The sequence below is a fragment of the Hippichthys cyanospilos genome, chromosome 2, assembly GCF_059441005.1.
Source record: "Hippichthys cyanospilos isolate Australia breed blue-spotted pipefish chromosome 2, RoL_Hcya_1.0, whole genome shotgun sequence".
In the NCBI taxonomy this organism is placed as follows: Eukaryota; Metazoa; Chordata; class Actinopteri; order Syngnathiformes; family Syngnathidae; genus Hippichthys; species Hippichthys cyanospilos.
In genome coordinates, this window is record NC_142370.1 from 28,113,478 (window position 1) to 28,129,836 (window position 16,359).

The 16,359-nt window shown below is 40.3% G+C and overlaps 2 protein-coding genes across 9 annotated transcripts in view; both read right to left on the minus strand.

Annotated features, from left to right (window-relative positions):
• Nucleotides 1–2,442: 2,442 nt before the first annotated feature.
• On the minus strand, nt 2,443–6,713 carry LOC148428111 (D-beta-hydroxybutyrate dehydrogenase, mitochondrial-like). The gene is made up of 4 exons (XM_088405525.1): nt 4,288–6,713; nt 4,001–4,153; nt 3,775–3,908; nt 2,443–3,506 (listed from the first exon to the last, which is right to left on the minus strand). The coding sequence occupies exons 1-4, from the start codon at nt 4,715–4,717 to the stop codon at nt 3,141–3,143; spliced, it is 1,083 nt and encodes a 360-aa protein (XP_088261651.1). The 5' UTR covers nt 4,718–6,713; the 3' UTR covers nt 2,443–3,140.
• A 137-nt stretch (nt 6,714–6,850) lies between these two features.
• inpp4ab (inositol polyphosphate-4-phosphatase type I Ab) overlaps nt 6,851–16,359 on the minus strand; it is a 29,139-nt gene continuing 19,630 nt past the window's right edge. For 5 of the 8 annotated variants that reach the window (XM_088405466.1, XM_088405457.1, XM_088405496.1 and 2 more), the window contains 5 exons: nt 15,289–15,488; nt 13,898–13,995; nt 13,703–13,815; nt 11,827–11,981; nt 8,184–10,719 (listed from right to left, as the gene is read on the minus strand). In XM_088405466.1, coding sequence (XP_088261592.1) covers nt 10,539–10,719; nt 11,827–11,981; nt 13,703–13,815; nt 13,898–13,995; nt 15,289–15,488 — 747 coding nt within the window. In that variant the 3' untranslated portion in view covers nt 8,184–10,538. Of the gene's footprint in view, nt 7,691–8,183; nt 10,720–11,826; nt 11,982–13,702; nt 13,816–13,897; nt 13,996–15,288; nt 15,489–16,359 lie in introns of those variants that run through there. The other 3 variants (XM_088405504.1, XM_088405512.1, XM_088405485.1) reach the window with 1 other exon arrangement.

Below are 16,359 nucleotides of genomic sequence, written 5' to 3' on the forward strand. Positions count from 1 at the left end.
TGAAACCATGTTTACACAATATGTATGATGCAAATATGTGTATTGTAATTGAATGTATTGCCATTCAAACAAACATAACCCCGATACTGTTGGCTGGAATTTCCCACACAAAGACTTGAAATCATGAAATCAAGCACTTGAGTAACCTCATTTCTCTCTTTAATGGAGCACATTTTGATCATGCACCCTGATGGTCTGCCGCCAGGGATTTGGGGCCCCTGTGAAAAATCACTTCTCACCACTTCAATGCTAAGAGAGAGAAACAGAACAACAGCACTCTTTTCCAGGTTCTTGTCAGTCATGGGCTCTGGGAATCTGCACTAATTTTCTCTTCCTTACAGCAACTCAGATTCTTTTTAAACGATTTCACAAGATTTTTTGAAATCCCCTTCCCATGCAGAAGGTGTGATCAGATGATTATTAATTCTGAATAGCAACCTTAGCCGGGAATCACCAGACACCCTCAGTGAGTTTAACTTTCAAGCTATTTAAAACTTTTCTGAAAAATCTGTCAGATGAGAAACACAATTGAGGTTCTTGTTCCACACATGCGATCCCTGCAGTCGGACTGTGCTAAAGTTCAAGTTTTTCTACTAACACAACAATAACACACATTTAATCATTATCAGCACTTTTATACCTTATGGTATACATTCATATTGGCTGCCAGGATTCTTTGTCAACTTGCTCTCCAAATGACGATGAAAAAGGTGCAGTGCATTTTGGGATCTGACCCAGGGTTTGACATCTTAGGTGAAAACAACCTGACCATTGTCCACCAGCTGTTGTCAGGCTATTTAGAAATAGAACTCAACCCTCTCCCCTTGATAAACAATAGCCCCTTTCACGTCGCAGGAACTCTTCTGCTGTCCTGAGTTCCTCTCTCCGTTCATACCAAAAAACACTCCAGCTGGGAAAGGTTCCGCTAAACCTTCAAAGCTCCTAGTCTCGACGAGGGTCCTCGGCGTCGTACACGGGTAGCTCGAAGGGGGCACGTTGCGCTAACTAACGCTGATTCGTTGGTTGAAGTTGGGGTGGTGTTGTTTCGGTCTCAGCAGCCACCATTACACTTCGTTTTGACTGTGGCCAGTTTAATGTTTTGAAATAATGGAAGGAGAGAAAATTGATAGGTGGATGGGTGCTCTGGAACAGACTACTGCGTATTGACGGAGGAGGACATTCAACGCCAGTTTGCTTCAACTATGTGAGTTAGGCAAGTTGCTGACGGAATGCCCACCACGAGTGAGCGCGTTTGTGATGCGGAGCTCAAAAACAAACCAAATAAACAAAAAAGTACACAGACAGAACATCACAGAAGCAGATATACGTCCTGGGGATGTGGATCTGAAATCCGCCACATTTGGTGCTCAGTCTGCTTTTCATAGCATTTAGTCGTGAACCACATACTGGGAGAAGCGTAAAAGCCAGCCGGGGGGGTCGGCAAACGCCTCCGACGGCGACTTAGCCCTCTCTCTACTTTTCGTTGTTGAAGCGAATTGGCATTGGAACACACGGATCACGCAGCAAGTGCAGCAGGCCCACGTCCGACTGAAGCAGACTTATGAAGCTACGCATCTCAACGCGCATGCAGGGGGACGCGGAAATTGCTTGGCTAGGCGGAAGCTTCCGTTGGCGCCCGCCTTTAGCTAAGCGTCTTTGTGTCCTTCGGCAAGCACTCCTCGATGCAAGCCCCCGAAAAGAACACGCAGCCACACCTGCTGACTGTTGTCAGAGCAGATGCCCCCCCCCGCTTTGCCTCATGTCATCAGTCCAATTTGAATATAGGCTACCTGGTCTGCTGTCCCTCGGTATGAACTGTTTCTTGGACTGTTTGGTGTGAATGTTGCCAGTTGGGCGCAGATTACTACTCTGGCCAGTAAAGAATCCCAAGACAACACTGTTTTGTGATAAAATGTTAATTTAAAAGTAAGAGGTCAACATGCCAAGCATAAGTTATTGTTTTTGTTGACCAAAATGCAATAAAAATAATTTTAAACCAAAATGAGAGACATTTCTTCAAGTTTAGAGCATAAAACACATTCATTGCATTTCGGGTCATGGTTGACCCCCCTCATTGAAGAGTGTTTAGGACAGGAGTTCTCAAATTTTGCGGAAACAAAACAAGCAAAAAAATCATTTAAGAAAAACATAAGTGCACATTTTATTCACCAACACATTTTATTTGACAACAAGTATATTTTATTTTATTTTTCAGCTATACTGAAGTTTGGAAAGTAAAAACGGCAAATTACACGCCTCCTTATAACAAACCGGGTCAATTTACCCCAAACCGGTTGCTGCCAATTATTTAGTCAAAAACAACATTAGAAAATAAAATGCCAATTTAGCTTTGTTGATTTCATCGCCCCATTCCCAAGCAATTGGAGACAACCCCCCCCACCCCCTGTCCTGAGGCGTAACCCACTTTGAGAAGCACCGGTGTAGGGTATTTGTCAGGGATGTCAGAATTGTATGTAAAAATAAAATTGAAGCTCAACAAGGACCAAAGTATTTCCATCAAGTTTATTAGATCCCCCAAATTAAATGCACGACAAAGACAAGAGTGTCAAACTGATTTCAGGACAGCTCTTTTTTGTCATAGAAATACTGAACACAGAACGATAAAACATGAATGCACAAATGATACAGGTCTATAGTACAAAAGGCCGACACCAGTCACCCCTAACCGCAAGAAAAAAGTACCACTTTTTATGGTTTTTGTTTTCATAAAATTCACAAACAGAATTCACAGACAACACACAAGCAGAATTTTCAAGAATGCCCCAAACAGTATATTGTCTTGTTCAAGACCACCATGACCATTCTTTGGAAAGTGAACACAGCTGACCCTCAGTACATCAGAAGATCGTAGAAATAAAAGAAAGAACACTCTTGGACATTGTCCTTGAGATTTTAGGGCTTTTATGTTTTCTTGCATTCGATGCCAAAAACCATTTTGTCAAAGCACATCCCCTCAAGCACATCTCAGCGAGTCTTGAGACGACTGCTATTAAGGCTTTCTAACACGAATGAAGGGGATTACTTAAAAGTACACGTCATTTACATTCCCCCCAGATTTTGCCATTTTACGGTGATTGTAGAATTAAAAAAAGAAAAGAAAAGAAAGAAAAAGTCTTTCCCTACTTCGCATACAGCATTTCTTTTCTTTTAGCATACATAGAGCTGAGAGAAAACACAGAATCAGTGAGCGCGGTGGGGAGGAAAGGGTAAAGTTGGAAAAATACCCGATCCGCGGCTGAGACGATCATGTATCTACGTTTTGGGCGGGGGGCTGTAAGCGCGTGCAGCATGGCATTGATGACCTTATCTGCATTGGTGAAGCCCATCTTGCATGTCGAGACAAAGTAGTTGATAGCCAACTCTATGTAGTCCCTGTTGAAGGTTTGCTTGCGTTCATCGTCGAACTTTATCCAAATATCGGATAGCGTCTTCATCTTCACAATGTTAGTGGCTTGACCGAAGTTCCCCGGCTGAATGATGCTAACCTGAGAGGGAAAACAAACTTCAAGGTTAAAATGATCTCCGAGGTAAATTTGTCTGGAAGGCTTGAACTAACTTAAAGTTCCCTCTCGTAGTCCATTCGGGTTGTCATTTACCACAAAGACGCCGCAGAGGGAAATGGAAAACAAATTTCAATTCACAAATTGAATAAGCCAACAAAGACAACCTCTGTGGAAATGCGCTGACTTTCCCATACATTATTCTTCCCTTAAGGTTGCACGCTTTTGTTGCGGTTTTATTTTGACAAATTACCTTGACACCAAAGCTGTCCATTTCCACTCGTAAGCAGTCAGCAAATGCTTCCAGTCCTCGCTTGGACACGCTGTAGCACCCCATGTTCAGGCAGTTGAAGAAAGAGAAGATGCTCGACACAAAAACCATTCGGCCTGCGGCAGGCAGCCGGGGCCGACGGTTAACGGGCAACAATGCCGTGAGGCATGAGTGCGACAGAAATGTCAAAGTTCGGCTCGGCCTTTACCTTTTGCGGCACGCACCAGAGGCAGGAAGGCCACAGTCGTCCTGATGCAGCCAAAGAGGTTCACGTCCACCATGTGGCGGAAGTCTTCAATTGTGCTCCACTCTATCTCAGCCCAGTCTGAGATGCCGGCGTTGTTCACCACTGCCCACAGGCCTGCGGACAAGGAGAGACTTTCATCTTTCGGTCAAAATGATGATGATGAGCCGCTCTTTGGCATGCTCCTTTTCAAGATTCAATCAATCATCACAATTTCCAGAAATCACGGCAATCATGATTTCCGCTTTCACCTTTCTCCGGCAGGTTGTTCTCGACAATGGCTTTCGCCTGCCGCACGTCCTCGTCACTGGTAACGTCCAGTTTGAGGATTTTCAGATTAGCAGAGCTCCCTCTGGCCAGGGTCTGGGCACCCGGTCCCTGTGGGAACAAACAACCGGCGAAGACCACAAAACCCTCGTGGTCCAAGCATCGAGCGAGCTCGTATCCAAAGCCGCTGTCGCAGCCCGTTATAAGGATGGCGGAGCCATGACCATCCACTGGGGAGCTGCGGCGCCATTGGGAAATAAGTGTACCCAAGGCAAGGAGAAGGACGGCCAAGATGGGGATGATGCAGAAGAGTTGGTAGGTGGATAAAAAGGCGTGCATGTTGGCCAGGCGTCTGTGAGTCACTCTCTGTGAAGAATCTGCTGGTGACACTTTTTTATACTGATGTGAATGCATTAAGAAAATTTGTTCAGGTTACCATGTGACTTCTACGCCTTTAATGATACCGCAATTCATTCTTTTGTAAATCCATGTCTAATCAAACCAACATGCTGTATTTCTTTTAATACACCATCAGAAATTCCATTATATAAGGTGCATCTTATTTTGCAAATTTTTCAGAGTTGAGTAAATATTGGTACAGTCAAGAAATCTCATTGGCGAAAACTCACAACATGACGCTCACTCACAGCACTTTTTACTGTGAGATAAGTTGAAAATGTTTCAGTTCATACGAGAAAAATCTAAGGCAGCACACAAAATGATCAGTTTCTCTGGTTTTGCTATTTGCACATACACAGAGTTTTGAGTGATATTTTCCAATTTTATTTTGTTCTAATATTAATAGATAAAATAATCAAAATAAACAAAATACAAATACACAGACATACACACACGCACGCGCGCACACACGCACACACACACACACACACACACACACTTGCACGTGCGGTTGTTATTAATGTGCTCTAGAGCAGTCGTCCTCAATCTTTTTTTTAGTGATGTACCGCTGTCTGATTGATTAAACTGTGGACCCTTTTAAACTTCATTTGTATTGCTCCACAAAAAAACAATCAACCTGCCTGAAGTGTCGTCTTTTGGATCATATAAAAAAGAAGTAACGTAATTAGTAATGCATATTTTTCCACAAAAAATAATCAATATATTGTGTCGGACCTCGTCTCAAATAATAAAGACTTATAAACAAATATTTGTCCACGGAAAAATATTAAACATAAAGTGTCCTCTTTTGGGCTTACAGAAGAAATCTTTACACAACAATAAATCATTAACTTATCATCCAAATGATAAACATAAAGCATCCCGTTTAGGATTGCAGCAGAGATATGTTCACAAAAATAAATCATTATCTTAATGATTAATAAATATTTGTCCCCACAAAAATTCAACACAAAGTGTCAGACCTGTTCTCAAAAAGAAATTTTTATAAGTAAATATTTGTTCACAGAAAAACTATTTAACTTAAAGTGCCCTCTTTTTGTAAAGTAGAGATGTGTTCACAGAAATAAATCATGAACTTGACTTTACAATTTGGGTCGAAACATTCTAGTATGGGGAGGAATTCGGCTTTTTACAATTATGAAATTGAACAACCTACTGAACGTAAAATTTATTTTATGAACTTAAATTTTCCTGAAACAATTAATTACTTGTATTTTAAGTTCCTTCAAGTACCCCCAGGGGTACTCGTACGCCCGTTTAGAACCACTACCCGATTAAAGTTGAGGTGAAGTGGTGGGAGTCGACGTCATGTGTGACAGTTCAAGTCAATAAGTCAATTAAATTAAAAGTTCCTGAATTTCATAAATAGACAGAGATATATAAAAGAAGCCTCAAATATTCCTCACGTTACCCAATATTGTGTAATGTGTTTTCATCCATTGAATTGGAAAGGAATTGCGTCATAGCTCTAAGTAGTCAAACCCATTTTAACAGAGGGAAGAATGAGAACAGTTTGAATACTAATAACCGCTTGTTCATGACTCCGTTAGGGTTTATTAAATACTGCGTCTTTGTGGGCGTGTCCTGACTTCAAAATGTCAACCGGAAGGATGATTCGTCGTGACGCAATACTCATGATTTTAAATTAACAGCGACATCATACGGGTATAAAAAGAATCACATTTGACAAATTGATTTTATGAAACCCATTTCTAACCAGAATTTAGATTCAATTAAAGAAGATCCAAAAAGAAATTTGTTGTCATTAGCATTACAATGTATAAACCTTAAAAACAAACAAACAAACAAAAACAAAGGCGGACATACAATTTATTTAAGCGCCAGATCATTTAATTTGAAAGATACGTTATAATTTAAAGACGCTCTAGGCACGTCTCTCAAAGCCTTCCTGAAGGTATCTAGTCGGTTAAAATCCTTGTTACCCTGTTAAACATAGAACAAAACGCTGATACTGTTTGACAACAAATAAAGCCCAATTTTTAATGAAAAAAAAAAAGTCTACCCGATTCAGTCATCAAACCATTTGGAAATTGTTCTAGTGTTCACCATGAACTAAAAGCGCACGTTTCAAATAGGTGCTACTCATTTATGTTGACTATTGAAGTGTACCATAAGATAAAATAGCTTTTATTAATCAAACAAAAATGAGAACTTTGTAAAATCGTACATACATTTAAATTGTGTACGTCAACAGAATCCTTACATAATGCAATCATTTCAACAGGCGTTTAATTGACGTTCGTTGAAGTAACCCAAATGACGCAAGCGCTCATCCTTGTGGCTATGATAGATGCGTCTCTTCAAAATTCCATTTACAAATTACGACCATTGCAAATGAAAATGTATGGACGTGTCTAATTGTTTTTCTTTCAACAGATCTAAATGTATTGAAGATACTTACAAGTAAACCAGTAAACAAGTAAACTAACAACTACATTGTAAACTAGTGATATAAATTAACACGACAGCATACCTCTGACAAAATATAAATAATTCAGCCTAAATATTACAGCCCTTCTGCTTTCCGATTGCAACCGCACTGATTCTGGGCTGAAGGACTTTTTGTGTGACCAGGAGTGGCAGATTATTTCAATTGTAAGACAACTGTGCAATCATATGCATTTGGTTGTGTGCATTAAAAAACAAACAAACAAAAAAACAATCACCGTACATACTATGTAGTCCATGATGGCTTTTATGAAAAAGGCACTGTACAGCAGTAACGTCCAGCATTGTTGGGAACAGGTGACTTATTTGAAATTGTGACCGTGTGATAACGTCATCATTTTTTACCCTGAAGGCAATGGACTCCCTCAGGTTTCCACCTTTCCGTAGGTGCCGTCCGGGGGCCGGTAGTGTCTTGGGAAGGCTTTGAGTTGCAGACCGTTGAAGGCGTACTTTCTGGAGCCCGCGTTCTTCACAGTGTTTTCGCGTCTGCAGCCCTCGCTAGTAAAACAAGAAACACATCAAGAGTGACAAATAAACCTTCCACTGAATGTGAGCCAAAAGGAATCCTCAACAATTACCACGTTGGCAGGAAATAAAAGCCTTTTCTCTGTTTGAACAAAAGGGTTTTCCAGCTGCTTTAGGTCTGGGGATCCAAAAAATGTGAGAAAAAGCAAGACTTTGAACGCAGCAAGATATTATCACAGACTGGATTGTGAAAAGCTTATCTGAGCAAATGTAAGAGGCTCAGGAAAATGCTGTCAATCCAGTCCAAAGTACTTTTTGTGCAACAAGCAAAATTTGACGTTTCGACAGCCAAAACCAGAAGAAGAAATGACCAGAATAAATTGATTCCAGTGCCTTCCATGATTGACAACTCCAGAAATAAATAGGAAAATATCTCAGTTTGAAATTGCATCTACCACAATTGTGATTAGATCATGAGAAGTAATTAAATTATCAGCTGCGACAAATACAAACATGCAAAACACCCTGTAATGGAGCAATGGTACATAGGTCTTTATTGCATAAGCGACATAATCCATCTATAGATCTTAGATGTCTGTATACTATGTATACATTTCATATTCTGTATGTTTCAATAAAAGCATTTAAATACAATTCCTGTACAACAGCACAAGTACTTCATCAACAATGACACTTAAAAAAAAAGTGTTTGGTGGCCTTTTAAGTGAAATAAGGGTGAGCACTTCCGTCATCCTTACACATGTGATCTCCCCCCAAAAAACAGTCTCCCAGAGGTAGTTCAGAACAAGCGAGTATATGTAAAACAAGAGTCACTCAGGCTGTCAGAAATAATAAAATAAAATATTAAAGGTCTTGCTGAATACAAATTATTTTCATTTGCACACATATTCATTCATGAGTCAAGGCAATAAACAAAAAACAAAAAACTATAGTGGGATGAAATAAAGGCAGCACCATGATATAGAGGTTTAAACTTTGACTCATAGTTAGGGTTTGCGGGTTAGAATTTCCATTGGCTAAAATAAATGAAACGACCATTTGCTCAATCTCCAGCAAAAGAGACCAAAGGCCAAGCTGAACTTTTACAAGGATACCATCAATGTCGGTTTTCCTCAGAGTCTTATTATTTGGATGTGTTGTTGGGGGAAGCTCCATTCTTCTTTCTGTCTTGTCAGAATTAAATTGACCAATCGATGACACCACTTGGACAAACAACATGGCTGCAAACTAGAACTTAAGCCTCCCTCGACATGCAGCGAAAGCAATCGACCAGATTTGGATTTTATTCAGTCAATTGCTTACTCCCAACCAGGAGTCTGTGAGCAGTGTACATTGCAGGGTTTTCATTATCATATTTGAAATAAAGATTCATTCATTCATGGCATTCAACACTGTTTCACCTGGAGCATAGTCACATCAAAATTGCAATTGCACGTCAGCTCAAGCACAGATGACTGACGAAAACTAAGTAAATCTGCTATGTCGGATCCTAATATTAGTCTTGTAATGTGTTTTGTGCCTAATATTCAAAACTTAAATCCCCGTTAAAAGGTTATTAAGGTCATTATTCAAATCCAGTTTCGTTTGCTAAATGTTATTTGTCTTACATCTAAAAAAGCCAGCTGTTTTTTTTCATTTTGAGTCCTATCTTTTTAAACATAGACTTTTAATTTATTTTAAAGATTTTCATGTTTCTGTTGGATAGGGAAAAAAACCCCAACAACAAAAACCCTAAGAATCAAATGTCCAAATTAAGGAAACACAATCAGCCCAGCGATCAGATTCCTTAGTTGTGACATCGAACAGGTTACAAAAGCAGTGGAGCAACGTATTGCTGGATAACTTTTTTTTCCCCTCGGTTTTTGCGTGGTCTAAATACCACATGTTTTTAGTTTTTTAAACTACCATCCCACTGAGGGGATGTTGCTGTCGAACGCAGCGGCTCTTTCTTTAAATTTCATCAGGTTCTGTTCAGTGTCGCCAACATTCACAAAAATATCACAAGAGGTCGCCAAAATGTCACAAGTGGTCACCAGACGTTTGCCTGTATTGCTCTCGTCTCAAGGAAATGTGCAATTTTGAGCACATTTCATTTAAAAAATAATAAAACTATTCGCAAACATTGGCCAACCTCTTAGCAACCCTTGGCAAAAAATTGGCAAACGTTGGCGACCTTGAACAAACCCGGACAAAATGAAGAGCTGCTACCTTAGACGACACTCGCAAACATTCGCCCCTCAGTTGGTAGAGCTAATGGCTTGATTCGGTCGTCATTATAAGTACAAATAATTTAAGGTGGGTTTATCTAAAACAACAGAAAGTAATGCGTCAAACATGTATTTCCATAAAATACATCCTACCCACATCAATGTAAACCTTGACGATAATATATAAAAGTGCTCGAAGACAAGCCAAGTAGCTACTTAAATGCCTAAAGCTTATATTTCTGCGGTTTCAATGTGGCTTACTTGCCAGGATTGGTCAGTCTTGCATCAGGCCGCCAGCACAAAATATGTGCTACACAATGAACCATTAAGGTCACTTGACATCATTTTCTGTATGCTGCCAATCATCCAAAGTGCTTCTCAAAACCATTGTGGGCACAGAAAACTGTTGGTAGCATGACCACGTGACCACCATTTCACAATAAATAACTAGGATGTTGTGTATTAATGCTCTGTAAGTTTGACAGGAAGCAGGATCATGTTTCTGTTGATGAGGCATCGGTTGTGCATGCAGCAGCGTTAGTGCAGGACAATTGAACAGGTCCAGAACCACATCAGCCTCCTGCCCTTGTGGTGAGTATTGTGTACAGAAAATAATTGGACAGGGTATCACTGAATAAGAGATTCCCAGCCACTCAGCTGCAGCGGAGTCTTGCCAAGATAAAAGTCAAGCTGAGGAATATCCAAGCCACCAGAAGGTTGGGACTGAGGGCCAGCAGGGGCAGCGTGTACAGGAGGCTGGGGTCCAGGCGGAACTCACGCACCGGCAGTAAACCGCTCAGGTTCTTCTGGATCACACCCTCCCTTGTCCCAATGCTGAAGTGAAGGGGGCAGGAAGGGTAAGGAGGCGTGAATGACGAAAATGTGCAGGAGAAGTGACGGAAGAAGCAGGAGTGGTGGAAGGAGCAAGAAGTGAAGGGGAGGAAAGGAGGGCCAAAACAAAACAAAACAAAACGTTCAGTGTGCACATACAGAGAGGGGATGCAATGACAGGCAACAATGCCAGAAAAATAACACGAATATTCATGAAGTGGCTCAAAACGTGACAGTCAAACGGATATGAAAGAGGAAGTGGGCAAAGAGGAGAGAGAAAATAAGAGAAAGTTCAGAAAAAGATGAATATTAGTAAATGTTAATAAACTGTGTTGCTAAGATTCTTTGCTTAGATTCTCTAAACATCTTGGGAAGAGTGTGTTATAGGCTCAAGTTCAAATGAGGAAGATATTTTCTTCATGCTTGTCAGCTGATGAGGAAATCTGGAAAAGGCTCGTGAAAAAGCACGGGGGTGAGAGCTAAACAGACGTGCCGATTACAAGATTAAGACATATACATTGTATTTCCAGTAGGAACATCTTCCTTTTTGAGTACGGCGAACCCACGCCTTTAAAAAGCGCTTGTGATTGCCGATAATGTCTCAAGACGGCGGCGACGTTGTGAACGGGGATTGACCTGGTTTGATTTCTTTACTGTAATCTATAACAACTCCAAGTGAAAAATAATCAGCAAAGTATAAACACCTTTCGCCGACTAGCATGTACACAATCGTGAACTCGTGCTACACATCACAACGTTTAACAGTTGGATTTTAAACACAAACAGGCATGAGGCTTATCAAAAGTTTTAGCTTGCATACTATCCCAAAATATGGATATGAAAGCACAAACTAACGTGACATTTGGGGAAACAAACATTCACAAATAGATGCAAAAACATATCCAGGAAGGTACAAATTTTGATTACACTTTACACATTCATTATTTGCTTGTCGGAATCTACATAGGTGATTCCACACTCTTCACTGACAATTAAGGGGTGGTGCTGGGCAAAATGATATGTAAATCTTAAAAAAAAAAAGGTAAAAAAGCAACCCAAGTTAGATCCCAAACAGTGAAGCTCAACAGTAGTGACAGAAGAAAGTCTTACCTGCGCATACAATCGAGCGCCTGAGTGAAAACCTGCGGCGCCATGCCATGCTCGTGCTGCAGGATCAGGCATTGCTCCAGGGTGACGGACATGGCCGTCCGGTCCTTGGCGCTTTTGCAGCTTGTGAAACGAACGCCATTCAGCCGCCGACAAATCTGATATTAGCAAGGAAGACTGACAATTAGATGTAATGATCCTGAAAGTCTGATACCTCATCAGGACCACTGATACAGCAACGGGTACAGATAGCACACAATTCTCTCTTTATGACCACCAACAGCAGTGATGACTACAACTCGACACTTACCCTCCGTCACACCTAACTCAATGCCTGTTTGTATCTGTTGCTCTGTATTTATCTGAAGCGAAAATAAAATAATTGAATATGATATCTGCATGTTTTCTTCTTGTTTTTTTAAATCATACTTTGCCTATGATGTGGGGACTCCCAACAGTGTATAAGTTGGCGGCAAAATAAGACATAAATTAGGCAAACGCGCTGCAAACGGCAGAACGCTAAATAGAAATGAGGTAAACGAACAATCAAACAAAAACAAAAACGAAATACAACCCAAGGTGTAAACATGAAAAAAAAAATGAAGCAAAATATATACAGTATATTAATAAACAGTGCTGGGAGTAATGCATTACTTTTTGCTGGAATGAGGTAGTGTAAGGCATTACACACGTAAAACTAGAATATTTTACTCTGTACAAATGAGAGTAACGCACGTTACGGTGCATTCTAATATATGTCCCAAAATAAATACTTTAAATTTATAATATTCCTTGAAGCATTTGATAACATGAATGCAGTTAATTTGGTTGCCTTGAGATGGCGCTGGTGTATTGTTGGTATGCAGAGAACTTTGTTTAGGTCCTTTATTTGTACATTTTTATTTCACATTTCCAGCGATCTGGGCATCATCTACAAGTCCAAGAAAGCAATAAAAATTGATTTTGGGATAATTTTGAGCATGTGTTTACTTAAGATTAGTTTAAGGTCATTCCACTGGATGTGTAATGAGCGTAATGAGCTACAATTAGAATGCCAAATCCATATTTCCAGCTATATTGGTGAGAGTAATGTAAAAATAATGCAATAGTAATGTAATACTGTACCTTAAATTTCAAATACAGTAATATAATGTAACTAATTACTTTGGAACGACAGTAATAAGTAATAAATAATGCATTACAGTTTTGAAGTAACTTGGCCAACCCTGTTAATAAATATTTAAAACTTTGCAAGCCTGTGGTGTGACTGACTGGTCAATATCTATCACTTCCATAGTGTGGTGTCAACCTGCAGCACAATACAGCTGCAGCTGTAATTTTTTTCGAATCTTGGTGCATTTTTTTTGCATTATTTTGGTAAGTTCACATCGGTACAGTGTGGTTTTTGTGATTGCATCTTTATTTTTGCTGCATTTTTCATTGACTGTGTCTGCAGTTTTTGTTGCAGCTGTATTACTATAGGTGTTTTTTTGCCTTTGATTTGTTTTGTTTGCTTCCATTCAGTTTTTGTGATTTTTTTTTTTTTTATATTTGCATTTTTTGTTTGTAGTCGTTCTGTTTGTTTGTTTGCTTGCCTCACTCCTGTTTGTGCTGCCAAATGCAGTGTGGTTGGCCACCACAAAAGGCATTGACCAGTCAGTCACGCCACAGGGGTGCGAAAGTATCTTTTTTTGCAAGGAGGAAGAAGCCGTAACTCTTTGTGAAACGGTGCGAAAACAGCAGCAACGTTTGCAGTATTCCGCACTCAAACTCCCACAAGACACATGAGGTGAAACGCTGTTCTCCCTTTAGTTTCACCAAAGTACTCGAGTTGAATTTCACTTCTGACAGTCATCTATCCTGAGAACAAAAAGTTCACCTCAGCTGCCTGCCACAGGATGTCCACGTTTTTGTTTTTTCTTGCCTCGACATTCTTCCCCAAAAACCTGAGCAGCTCAGGAAGGCAGGTCTGAGAACGAGACCTCGGGAGACCTGTGGGTTGCAGGACATTTTATTGGGATCACCATTACTAGGAACTGGTGAAGTTTCTTCAAAGAAATGACTGAACTCTTACAGTCCTCAGGAAGGACTTCTTTAAACTGCTCATAGTAAGAATTGAGCCTCGTCAAACTCTCCATGTTGATGAGTTCCTGGAGGGAGGTGTCTCCAAACCTGAAACGTGCAAATACTATTTAGTCCAAAGTTAACTAAAGAAATACAGAGGTATCAGGACTTTGTAGTTTAAATTCATTCCATCACGACGCGTTTAAGCCATGCATCAAATTCATTTTCTATTTGCAATGAATAGAAATATCCTTCATCTCAGAGGTGGGCAGTCTGTCAGCACCGATGGACACCTGTTTTGCCGATGGACCCGCAAGTGACGGGAACACTAACAAAACAGTGGAATAAAAATGTTTTAATGGCTGTGTTTGGTCAGTCATGGTAATCGTCGGAATAGACATTCCGTCAGATGTCCGTCAGACCGACACACCCGTTGCTGACGGAATTACAAGCCAACATATTTTCTGTTTGCTGCGTTGCTCGTTTCCATTGACTATGAACTGCAAGCACTTTGCACCACCACTCAGTCCTTGTCTACACATAAGGAGACCTATTTAAACCTGTATAATTCTTCCCTATTTGTGTGTAAAGAATTGCTACTACACGAATCCACATAGTGTGGTTTCATTCATTTACAAGCATGCCAAGCCGCCAAATTCCGCCCAACTAGAAAAACCTAGAAGAACGTCACCAGCATCAGTGTCTTTGGTGGGAAAAAGACTAGAGTGATGACGTAATACTCTGGTTTATGATCGCTACACGCAAAAGTGAATCCAGAGAATTTGGAAAATGTCCACTTTGGTCGGCGTTTTTGAGACATTTGGTGGTTTAATTAAAAAAACAAAAACATAACAAAACGGGCATGCACAGCAAATAGAGCAAACCGGAGACATTTATCGCCCGTCAGCAAGAATTGTAGACATTTATACAGGATTCACCAAAGAATCCTGAAAAGGAGACAGAAGTTGAAAGCATAATAGAGGCCAGTCCCATGAGCATTCTTAAAGGTTACCACAGTAGCTGCGAAAGTTTAGAATATTCTTCCTGGCTATTCATAATCATAATGTGACAAAAGACTCCTTCCCGCCATTACACTACGCATTTATGGTGTACCACCAACCAGTACGTCACAATATGTTTGCTGAGCCCCTCTGAAAAAAATTTGCTCTGTCTTGTTAAAAATGTTTTTCTGCATTTCAGACGGACCGCAATTAAGATTTGGTCTGGCTTAAAAAAATGGCAGACGGATGACGACGGAAAGACGAAGGGGCAATGCTGACTGTTGGACCAGCAAAAAAATGTAATATGCCCACCTCTGATTAATCTGTTACAGTCCCTAAAAAAATATTGTATTAAATCAAGGTGTTGCTGTACAAAAAAAATCTTTTTCTCCTGACTCACTTCTCCGCCAGCGTCTGCTGCTCATTGATGCCGACGTTGAAGTGCACCGGCTGGACCCTTAGTAGCATTCCGCTCTGGATTTCCCGTGGCAATGTGTCAAACATAGTTCCCGGCAGAGGGACGCGGACATTGAAGCCGTCGCGGTTGCCCGTGATGATCGGCAGCATATCAACTGCAGAGCTGCCTGTCGCCTGTGTGACCTTCAAAATCACACAAGAAGAATCTTTTATTTTTCTTTATTGAGCATTACTGTCACAATCGTAACATAATTTTTAAATAGCATATAGACAGTATTTTAATTCATTTACATAGACAGTATGTGAGTAATATGTGTGTGTTATTAATTTGGCGTTTGTGTACAATGTTTTGTATTTGATCTTGTTTTGATTTATTTTATTCTGTGAATGTAATGAAGTTTTGTATTGTGTTGATTATGGACCGTTTGCTTTCTGTTCTGGATGAATATTTGTTACTGCTACTCATTGAATTCACATGCGCGAGCGAGAGGGTGAGGATAGTCGCTGTGAGGGAAAGCGGAAGACATCATTTCACACTATTCCTCTGTTGATCTTTTACTACTAAATAGAATCAATTTCGTAGTTTTCTATTAAATAGATTCCATTTAGTTGAAAGGCGTCAGAAATTGTGTAGCCGTAATAAGAAAAGCCACTTTTAATGCTTACCATAATCAGCAGATCCGTGACGGTCAAACTCATTCATTAGCAGCGGAGTGAAACATTGCACTCATTGTACGGTTACTGTATATGGTTTAATAATTAAAGTAAATATGTGTCGTGCATTTAACTTTGTCTTCAATATGCAAAGTATAAATACTTTTCACGTTAAAAAAGTTCAGGTATCTACTTGAAAATTCCGTGGTGGGGGGGTGACGCTACTTTTCACTTATCGCGGCCCCCACTAACCGCGAATAACGAGCGATTACTGTATTGCTATCGGGTTATCGAGTTATCGGTTATAGGTGGTTATCGGTGGATCACAAATGAGTACAAAAACTAACCCACACACTGATCCCCCCCCCCCCCCCCCCCCACACACACACACACACACACA